Consider the following 11,555-nt stretch of genomic DNA (forward strand, 5'->3'; position numbering starts at 1 on the left):
TCCTCCAAACTTTCAAGCATAAAACTTTCCCAAAGAATTCCAGGTTGACACTGTAAAGTTCTTTTATGTTTCTTCTTCCCTATTGTATTCATCCGTGGTACAAACATTAATTGCATGAGGTTCCCTCCATTTTTATTGTATAATTCTATACTTCTGGCCCTTCCCCTTCCAAAAGGCTGCTTCATATGTCCAGCAAAATGTAAGATGTCTACCCTCCTTCACCCAAGACAGAGTCGATCATCTTTGACACCTACCTGCTTAGTCTCCTGAGTCTGCTACTGAGTGTAATTCCCCTTATTGGCAACACCACTCACCAGGTCAGCTCTACAGATTGTTCTTAGCCTACTTCAGTCCATTTTTTTTTTTTTTCAGTAAATGTATATAGCAACATAACTACATCATTATTTGTTTGCAGCTAAATAGGCTTCTGTTTAATACAACATTGTTGAGCAGATAATGAGAAGTTTTTCTATTTGCAAGGGACTGGTTTTGACCCCACTTATTTATTAGAGGCAAGCAAGCATTCATATCGTAAACTCACATTATAGATTGTCTGCTTTAAGTATTAGTTTTGGAAATGGGAACTCTTATTTTTTGGAAATTGAACCCCATGCTATTGTTGATACCTGATTTTCTTAGACTGATTACTTTTAATAAATTATTCATTTTATTGAAAAATTATTACCATAGAAAGGTTTACAGTAAAGCATCTCCTCATCCTTATCTCCCAGCTGCCCAGGTCCCATATTGTCCTTTCCAGTAAGTAACTACTTTTCTTAGTTTGTGATATACCTTCCAAAAATGTGACCTACAATTACTTACAAGAGTAAAAGAATTTCCCCTTTTTTATACAAAGAAGTCTATATACATTCTGCAACCTTTTTTCACTTAGTATATATTTTTTGTTTTTCCATATCAATATTTAGGGAGCTACTTTCTGCCCCACTGTCTTTAAAAGCTGCAGTAATATTCCATGGTATGAAAGTACCATAATTTATATAGCCTACTCCCTCGCTGGGAGATTTTTTTTTAATTTGTCTGTTACCAGTAGTTCTGTAGTGAACAACCTTGTATTAGCAAGCATATCTATAGGATATGCATTTGGATCCAGTAATGTGAAAATGCTAATCTGAAGGTTGTATGCAATGGTAGTGTACAGAAGGAAAGGAACACCAGCATATGCTTTGCTCCTCAGTCTTTTTACCTGTACTTTTTTTTTTTTTCAGACTTCCAGGCTTCTAATTTCTATTGCCCTCTTTTTGCACCATGTTTGTCTCTTCTTAACTGTGTAACATTATTTTAGCGATCCCAAACTTAATTCTTGGCTTCTTGGCTGCTTTCAGTATCTTCTTTCCAGAAATGTGAGGGTAGTTAACCTAGTAAGAATAAGAAGTGCACAATTGGGTGATATTTTTTTCCAACATGCTTATTATGGCAGGCATCAAATGAATATATCTAAAGTGCAGTCAGTTTTTTGTAAGGTCTCAGTGATTTATGTTGCTTTAATTAAAGCTCACCCTTGCTTTTCATTTGACACTATAAAGCATTTGTTGTAGGATTTCATACTATGTAGCAATGCAGTGTAGTCCTCTGCTTGATACTTAGAATTTAACACACATGCCTTTTTATTCTTGTTTTTGGTGGGAAAGGTTTAACTGTAGTTATAGCCCAGCTTCAGCGAGTCAGAAATTTCCTTTGGAAAGGAGGGGTTTTTATTGCTCTGTAAATTTTATCAAATTAAAAGGCTCTTTTCCCCTTTTCCTCAATATTTGAAATTTTTTTCCTTATTGTGCATGATAGAGGAATGCTGCTATGCTTGCAAATAATTAACTTGAAATTGTTTTGAGTAATTCTGCTTTTTCGGCTTTTTGTACCTAATCAGAATTGATGTGACTGAAGTGCAAATCTTCATAATAATCATGCATTTGCTGGCAGTGATTGGAGGACCACCTTTTTGGCAATCTATGGTAACTTTGTTCACCTGTGTACCCCATGTAATGCATGTTGTCTTTTGCCTCTGTTTTCTAATATGGGATAACCCAGTTGAAAGTTAGTATGTAAAATATTTTTCTGAAAGTGAAAAGCTACAGCAAACAATAGGACACAAACTTCTCTTTAAAGCATGGTGAATTTCCCTATTTGGAGTTCTGTAGTATATAAATGTATCGCAAGGCCATTTTTGAAGGCTATTGAGGATTGACTCACTGTTGTCATCTCATTTTACATCTGAGGAAACAGCAGGTAATGTAGCAAATTAACCAGTGATAAGATGAATTAAACCTTTCATTCTCCTTCTGAACTATATGAGTCTGCAGTTTTTATGCCATCTACTTAAAGATGAATAACAAGTTTGGAACACCGGGCATGGTGGCACATGCCTGTAATCCTAGTACTTGCCAGCCTGATCTGCATAGCAAGTTCAAGGTCAGCCTGAATTACACAGGGAGACCCTGCCTAAAAAAATAAATAAATAAAATAATTTGGGATAGTGAAAAACAGGATAAATGCTTACTGAATGAAGTCAGTGCCCTGGGATTGTTTTAATAAGCCAGGACCTTGCATTTCAGTCTGACCTGAAATAGTGATTCTCCAAACATAAATAGTTTTTTATCCATCTCTGAAAGGTAATATATCAGGCCCAGAACACAAGCTGTGGAACCAGACTACCTGCATTTAATCCAGGCTCCACTGCCTACTGTGTGAACTTGATATGTCACTCTCTCTGGCTTCGTTTCTTCTTGTGTAAAATGAGGACAGTAATAATACCCATAAAGTTACTTGTGGATTAAATAAGTTAGTATTGGTAAAGCACTTAGAATAGTGGCTATCTAATAATCAGTGAAAGCTAATGCTTTCCTTATTATTTGACTATTTTCAGTTCGGTTTGTAAGATCTAAATCAAAATAATTTATATTTCCTGATCATCATTTAACTACCAATCACCATTACCACCCTTCCAGAATTTAAACAATCCGTGGTCAACCGGAACAATTCTGAAACTTTGCAGTTTAGATTTTACTAGAGAAATCCTATTGGTTTTTAAGATTAATGTGTATATATGAATTTTATTGCTTTTGCTCTTCAGTGCATTTCTTTCAATTTAGCCTTATGGAAAAGACAATAGATTTTGATTTTCTAAAACCAGAACATAAAACCTAAAATCTACCCCAACCTCCAATTGACTATATTGCTTATTATTTTTATAGGCTTTGTGGTATAAACCAAAAATGATTTGGAATACCTTGAACATATATAAAATCTGTATAAAGTTTCAGCACATTTATATTAAAAATTTGGATTTCTAGCATTTGAAAACAAGTTAGCATCTGATGTATATACCTAATTATACTCAAATATATTCATGAAACATTTTTATAAATGAAATTATTTACACACATTATACTTATATCCTCATTTTTTAGGGATATCTGGCAATAAATTGCTCCAGGTATACTTATCTTCCCTATAGGATCTGTAGATTTTATTTTTACGTGTGTGTATATATATACATATGTATATATATATATACACACACATATACATATATAAATCAAATATTTGTCCTACCTTGTAATTAATATAATATAAAATAATGTAATCCTTTTTAAAAATTAAGATAATCTAAGATAATAAAATCTTTAATTTTAAAAGTTATCAGTGAAATGCTCAGATTTAAGACTGAAATAGAGTTCCAAGACTAAGCAATCTAAATTTAAGATTAACAAGAGTAGATTGCGTTAAGAAAACAGATTCTGCCAGGCCTGGTAGCACATGCCTATAATCCTAACATTTGAAGGCTGAGCCAGGAGGATTGCTGCAAATTTGAAGCCAGTAGTAAATTCAAGGCAGCCTGAACTACATTAACAGGACACTGTCTCCAAAAAATGAAAAGAAAAACAGATTCTTAGACCTCTGTCCTATTAGTTTCATTGGTCCTACTGTTACAGCATCATTAAACTAAGAGAGAAGAAAGGACCTGAGTTGGGTAATAATAGGAGACAGTAAAATATTCTCAACAGATTCCCTGAAATATTCCACATTTTGGATTAGTTTAGATTTTGGAATATTTGTATAAACTACCACCTGAATATCTCTAACCTAAAACTCCAAAATTTAAAATCCTACAAAATCTGAAAATTTTTGAAGGTCAAATTTTGAATTTTGGAATACTTTGGATTTTAGGATTGGAAATGATTAACCTGTATTATTTTTTACTTGGCTTATGGTTTCATTACTGGATGTAGTGTTCTGAATTGCATTGTGTTAATTCAGGAGCAGTTACTACGTGAGTACTGCCATTTATTTGTGTGCCAAAATGGAGAAAGTATATAAATTTTTCGTCTGTTTAATTGAGCCCATAAAATAAATAATTGCTGTCCAAATCCTCATTAAACTAATCCAGATTAAGTTAAATTAGATTAAATGGCTGTTACTGATATTCAGGAAGCAAATTTATGATAAAAACAAAAACAGTGCAAATGTCTTCCTAAGGTTGATTCCTGAAGATCAGCTGTTTAGCACAGGTAAGTGATTTACATCTGTTGTATTTGGATTACCCATTCCTTGCTACTTTTTCCCAAAGAGATAGGTTTGTACTAAAGATTGCAGTTATTTTGTGTTGTTGCTGTTTTCCTGGAATTGTTTGATTAGTTTATTTTGTTTTTGCTTTTTTAAGGAAAGAAATTATTTTAATATATAAAAGTTAGGGTGTGGTTTACATCTTGTAAGAAATAAAAAACATTTTTTGTGTATTGTTTCCCCGAAAGCATATTTTCTTTGTTCTTTTTTTTTTTTTTCCAGTAGCAGGAATCGAACTCATGACCTTGCACTTGCTAGGCAGGCACTGTGCTGCTGAGCTAAATCCCCAGCCCCTGCATATTTTCTTTTGAAATATATATTGTCTGTTCACTAGAGAGAATGTCCTCACTTTGAAAGAGACCCACATGTAATCCACTCGTGGTTACTTTCACTGACATTTAATTCTTTTAAATGCAACAGTTTATTAAATATGCATTAATACAGACACACTTTTTAGGATTCACTTAAAGCAGCTGAGTGAGTGTTACTATAGGTGAAATTTTAGGATCATGTGTTAAGATTGGAATCTTATGTAGTATAAAGTTTATGTCTCATTTTTGAACTAAAAGACTTAATTCATACATGGTGACTTAAACACATAGTGAGTACTGTATGTTAACATTTGCTGTATTTGGGTGGAATCATTTAAATTAAAATAATTTATAAATAGGCATTCCCATAGTTATTTGGAAAAAAGTGTCAAATCTATAAATGATATTTTCTATTTTTGCTAAATTCTATAAAACCTATAAGAACATTTTACTATACTCATTAATAATATGCATTAATTCAAATTCTTGAACTAAAAGCATAGTTCAATTCTTGAACTAAAGCATATAATCTGGCAGAGGGGCTAATACTTTTAAGATTTGTTTGTTTTCATATCTCATCATTGCTTTCCAAAGTGCATTACGTTTAGATTGATACTATTTGGATGCATATTTTCATGACATGAATCCAGAGGGTTTTCCCTTGGCTATTGGATAGATACCATTTGCCTCCCTTCCCCAACTCCTGAGAGTAAAGATCAAGCCCAGAGCCTTTGCACTGAGCTACATCCCCTACGCATTTGTTTGTTTAATTGGTTGGTTGGTTGGTTTGAGATGGGGTCTCTAACTAAATTACCCAGGCTGGACTTGGATTTTCAGTCCTCCTGCCTCAGCCTCCCAGGGTGCTAGAATTATAAGTGTGTACCACCAAGCCCAGTTTCCAAGGGAATTTGTAATCATTCCAAGTTTTAAAGACGACTGAAATTTCAGGCAGGCCTGCAATAAAAGTGTTTTTAAAACAGCTCTTTGGCTATTTCTATAGAGTAGATCCACTTCAGTCACCTTTGATGAGCTAAATAAGAAGACAGAAAAAGAAGGATTGAGAAGGACAGGATATGCCCTCCCTCCCTCTATCATGGGTGTGAGGCAAAAATGACAACACTGCTAGCTAGTTAATACTTTTCATAAGTGGTTCATCTGGTATCCGTTTCTAAGGGATTGCCTAGTAGGACTTGGGATTCCTCTGACTCCAGCCTTCCTTCACTTTGCCTCACCTTTTCTTATAACTGCCTACCTTTCTAATTGCTAACTTGGGAGCCAGCTGTTTCTTCATACTCTCCCCAAACAATAACTACCTACACAATAAGAGAAAGGAGATCTTAATATTTTTTCAACAAATATATATATTGAGCACCTACAAAAATCAGGGCTCTATAGAGAATATAAAAATTAATTTAAACAAATCCTATGTCCAAGAGCTTATATTTCAGTGTATAAAACTAACATATATGACAGAAGTGGTAAGAGCCTAAAAATGTTTATAATACTTTGCTCTTAGATCTTAGCTTGCTTGCTTACTTTGTGATCCAAGCCATGTACTAATGTTTGTGTTTATTCTTTCTTCTTTCAAAGGGCAACAATTTCCATGATCCTAAAAGCAGTGTCACCAAATTGTAAATACAGATATGATGTTTAATCATGTTCAGTCATGACACAGATTACTATTTTATACAGCTGGCACTCATCCAGTACCCTGTCCCTAATACAGGGTACCCCTGTAATGGAATAACGCTCTGCTTCTTTTGGAATCTGGGCAAGTGTAGTATTTCCACCTTTGTTAGAGACATTTTTTGTCTCTATGGAGGGAAGAGTGGGAGGGATGGCTGGAGGAGAGACTGGAACTAGGAAACTAGCCAGAGGATAGAGTTTTAGTCAGGTACATCAGATTTAGATTGTAATGTCCCTAGTTTTCTGAACTAGAGCAGAAAAATCCATGGTTTTAATGAAAACAAGTTTTAAATACAGACTGTTGAGGTTGGGTATCAGGGAAAGAAGAAGATCATTTAGGATGCTCCATAAAATTTTTTACTTGATTTTAGGCTGACCTCATTTTAGAAAATTAAATACTGTTGCAGTATATCTTGAAACTTGAAGAGTTGATTTCTTTTTTAGAGCTGCGATTTTGTAAAAGTTCATTGAGTTGTACAAACAAAGCTAAGTTCTTGAGAGTTTTGAAGATACGGAGTATCCAAAGAAGAAAATTTATGCCTGCCAATTTGACTGGAGTTTTAAACATTAAAAAAAGAGGAAATATCCCATTTTCAATTTGATTTTAAAGGTATAGGTAAACGACAGTCCTGTAAAGTACTGTATAGCTCCAATTAAAACATTTTCACCCAGGCATGGTGTGACACACTTGTGATCCTAGCACTCTGGAAGCCTGAGACAGAAGGGTCACAAGTTTGAGCCCAGTGTAGGCAACTTAGTGACTTAACAAGACCCTGTCTCAAAATTTAAAATAGTTTAGGGTTGTAGCTTAGTGCGAAGGCGCTAGGTTCAATCCCCAGTGATGAACTATTGTGGGCTTTTAGAGTCTTACTTCTATAATTGTTTCTGTTACTAGAATGTATCTTGCTGTCAGTTTCTTTTCAATCCATATTGGACAGATTTTGAAAGCAGAAACTCTAAGGATGCAAAAAAGAACAATCTGAAATGAATTTAAAAGTTTAGTGTAAGTGTCTTTCATTTTAAATGAGGCATATTATGCTTGCAAGATTAAACACATTATCAATCCACTCGGCCCCTCTTTAAGTAAACCATTCACATTTTCAGTATACAGTCCTATGGCAACATATTATTTACTATTCTAAGAAATAAACAGAGTAAAAACTTGGATACACAATTGTAGAGCTATACCAGTGTGGCTTTGCTTGGTAAGATTTTTCGTCTCCGTATGAATGCCACCTCAGTTGCCCTCAGCATTCACCAGGTGCTTGTAAGGAGTTGGGGACTCTCCAGAGTAGAAATTTTTATTCCATTATCTACTTGCAGATGTTAAAATCTAGTTGCAAATATTTTTATTCCTTTATGTTCCATACTTTCCCACAATAATTAGGAATTACTACAAATTTAGGTAAGAGTTCAGAATATACAGAAAGAAAAAGGCAAGGCTCATCCCTTTATGAAAAGGGCAGAAGATAGCATAGTTACTGTTGCCAGACCTCTGGAGTGCATTAGGAAAACCTTGCTTAGCTTATGGCACAAATTGATAAAGTTGGGTCTGTATGTTTAAGGTTGGTATCAGAATGAGATTATTTTTTATACAGACTCATCTCTTGAGCCTTATTATATTATGTATAATGAAGAGGAAAAAGAAGCTTCCATTGCTTGAAATATTAACTGGAAGGAATGGAGATAATCTAGGAATATAAATCAAATATTTGTACTGTTTTCTTATTTTAGTTTGTATATATTTTAATTGTTCTTTCTCTCTACCCATTAAAGATTCCAGTGCTGAATATTGAAATGAAACTTTTTCCTGCACTCTGTACTGTAGCAGGGACCGTATTTTCCTGTACAAATTACTTCCGTGTAATCTTCACAGGTGGTGTTGGCAAAAATGGATCAACAATAGCAGTGAGTATATTTTTAGGTTTTCAGTTATTTCCAGACTAGGACTTAGTTTTGTGGCTGCTTTGCTTTTCACTTGACATGTATAAAATCATTTCTTAATTTAGAACTTCTACCTAGCTTTGAAAAAAGCGATAACCTGTTTTATGTATATATCCATAAACTTGCATGCTTATATATGCCTTTATTATGCGCATACACACACTTAACTAGTTCTAATAAGTATGACCTCATTTGTAAAAATAAGCCTGACTTGTTGTGTAAACATTTGAATTTGTACCTTACCAGTTCAGGTTGCTGGTTTTTATTAGCCATTCTGGTGGTCAGTTTATAGAAATTGTTGGCTATCAAGCACCATGAAGTTCTAGAAAGTTTTAGTTGAACTATTTCATGGCAAATCCATGGTGTGTACCTGATGATACTGAATGCTTTTAACTCTTCTCTTCACTCTGTACAGGGAACAAGTGTACTCTCTCCTTTTCTCCATATTGGATCAGTGATTACATTAGCTGTAATGATCTACAAGAAATCAGCAGTTCAGCTTTTTGAAAAGCATCCCTGTCTTTATATACTGACATTTGGTTTTGTATCAGCTAAAATCACAAATAAGCTTGTGGTAAGCACCTCACTTGGTATTTGTTTTCAGATTGCCTCTTATTTTGGTTTTATGGACATGGTTTTATTCTGTAGGTTTTTTTGGGTTTTTTTTTTTTTTTTGCTAATTGGTCCTAGAGTTGGAAATAAAAATCTCTTGACATCAATATGTAGTTTAGGCTTCTCTTGAACTCACTTTCTAGTCTCACTGACTTCGAACTTGCAACTGTCCTCGTGCCTCAGCCTCCCAAATGCTGGGGTTACAGGCATGCACCACCATTCCCGTCAATCTGAACTCCTTTGAACCTCTACAACTTTCCACAATTTTGTCCACTCTTGCATTTGGTTATTCAGTGTATCTGCACTTACCAGTCTCAACCTGGACAATCAAAGATCCTTATAAGCGAGCATTTTTTGCAAGCTAAGTTAAATGGTATATCTCACTCTTTCTCACACATCCTTTACATCGTTGGGTGTTTAGCTTTGTAAATTCAGCCATTGCTGAGTAATTCTTGAAGCTTGATATTTGAGTGTAATACTGATTTACTATTTTCCTCACAGTTACTGTAATGTGAAAAAGCCTACAGCACTAATTTTGTTCTCTTCGTAGGTTGCACATATGACAAAAAGTGAAATGCATTTGCATGATACAGCATTCATTGGCCCAGCACTTTTGTTTCTGGACCAGTATTTTAACAGCTTTATCGATGAGTATATTGTACTTTGGATTGCTCTGGTAAGTGTCATACTATGTTTTCTTTCATAATTTGAGGCTACTCGTTGTCTTGGTTCAGTGAGAGAAAGTTCATAGAATTGTAATGACTGAGAATGTCAGAAATCCCCATATATGAAGCATTGTAAGACTTACTGATGGCTTCATACCTAGCAATTTTTTATTTTTGCATTATAATTCAAAGTACAGTCTGTGGGTCTGGAGATGGTTTATCTAGCTCTAGCCATTCATTTATATGCTGTCTGTGTCTGCTTTCATGCAGTGGTGGCAGAGTTGAGCAGTTGTGACAAACGCTGTGTAGTAAACAGAGCTTAAAATATTTACTGTCTCTCTTAAGAGTTGTTTCCTTATATAAAGGAAAAATCATGAGACAGTTTAATTACTTGCTTGTATAGAATTGACAGCAAATCTGAAGAGAGAAGAAAGTCAGAGGCTACTCCTCTTTTCTCTCTGGAAGCTTAGGGAGGGCCTAAACTTGTAAGAATCTAACAATCTCATTTCTTTTCAGGTTTTCTCTTTCTTTGATTTGATTCGCTACTGTGTCAGTGTTTGTAATCAAATTGCATCTCACCTGCACATACATGTCTTCAGAATCAAGGTCTCTACAGGTCATTCTAATCATCATTAATGATGTAGTGGTGTTATATAGGAAACTCACGTTTTCTGCAGGAAAGAATCTGAACATATTAAGGAGAATGGGGGTGGGTGAGAACAAATATAATTTATAATAATCAATGTTGTATAACTTTCATTCTTTGTTATTGGTAACACTCCCTAACCTGTGTGAGAATGGGAATTTGAAGTCCCGTCCGGTAAATTATACATGTGGTCATACAGCATTTGGCCCAAGAAAGCATGCAGGAAAAAAATGCCATGTGTTTGTTAATTATCCTGGTTTCAAAATAATATTGTCATGTGGAGCAGGTCTCAAATGGTGGCGATTTCTAATGTAGAATATTTACAGGCCAAAAGATGGTTGCTTTATACTTTTAACAAATCATTATCTTTTAGTAACATCCTTGTTTAGTGTCTTCTCAAGCTTTCTTTACTAAGGAGTTCAGCTTGTGACAGATACATCCCACAAGCTTGTGAGGTGCAGTGAGTGAGAAAGACCTTGAATTTGGATTGAAAGGTTTTCTATCTTTACATTATTGAGAGGAAAAAAAAAATTTTTATCATTGCTCAAGAAATGGTATCTCTCATGGGCTTGGGAAATTCTGTTAGCATGCATTATATGATAACTTTGTCGATCCACTTTATTTTTTTAAATAAACATATGATCTAAAAACCAGGTTTTTTGCAGCTTTATTCAGTATAAAGGTTAACTAAGTTCTATTGTCATTTTAAAAACTTAAGCAAAGTTTATTTCTGTTCTTTAATAAATAAGGAAGTCCAATCAGCTATGTTGTCATGATGTGTCCCGTAACCTTCCTCTCTTGTAGAAACTATCTAACTTAAAAAGAGGACTGTTCATTTTCCCTCTCATGAGTTGTGTTGCAATAGTTATCCTTGTGATTATCCATCATTTGGGAACTTTAGACCTTTCCCTCACATTTCAGTGATTGCATAGACCTCCCTGAGGGCAGGGGGCGGTCACTTGACTTTCCTTTTTGGTATTCTTACCAATAGTTATACTACAATTAGAAATAGGAATTAAGTGTCTTCTGTGAAACAGATCTTTTTCCTTTTTATATATATGTTCTGTTGCTTGAATGAAGAGGGAGACGACAAAACATTTAAAGCTAGAAAGA

The 11,555-nt window shown here is 34.5% G+C and overlaps 1 protein-coding gene across 2 annotated transcripts in view; it reads left to right on the plus strand.

The window, feature by feature from the left end:
- Cept1 (choline/ethanolamine phosphotransferase 1) overlaps window positions 1-11,095 on the plus strand; it is a 39,497-nt gene extending 28,402 nt beyond the window's left edge. The window contains exons 5-9 of one of the 2 annotated variants that reach the window (XM_005388936.2): window positions 1,883-1,967; window positions 8,352-8,483; window positions 8,935-9,093; window positions 9,682-9,807; window positions 10,313-11,095. In XM_005388936.2, the coding sequence (XP_005388993.1) occupies window positions 1,883-1,967; window positions 8,352-8,483; window positions 8,935-9,093; window positions 9,682-9,807; window positions 10,313-10,432 (622 nt within the window). In that variant the 3' untranslated portion in view covers window positions 10,433-11,095. The remainder of the gene's footprint in view (window positions 1-1,882; window positions 1,968-8,351; window positions 8,484-8,934; window positions 9,094-9,681; window positions 9,808-10,312) is intronic. The other variant, XM_005388937.2, reaches the window with a different exon arrangement.
- Window positions 11,096-11,555: the final 460 nt, after the last annotated feature.

The sequence above is a fragment of the Chinchilla lanigera genome, unplaced genomic scaffold (assembly GCF_000276665.1).
Source record: "Chinchilla lanigera isolate Chin_1 unplaced genomic scaffold, ChiLan1.0 scaffold00034, whole genome shotgun sequence".
In the NCBI taxonomy this organism is placed as follows: Eukaryota; Metazoa; Chordata; class Mammalia; order Rodentia; family Chinchillidae; genus Chinchilla; species Chinchilla lanigera.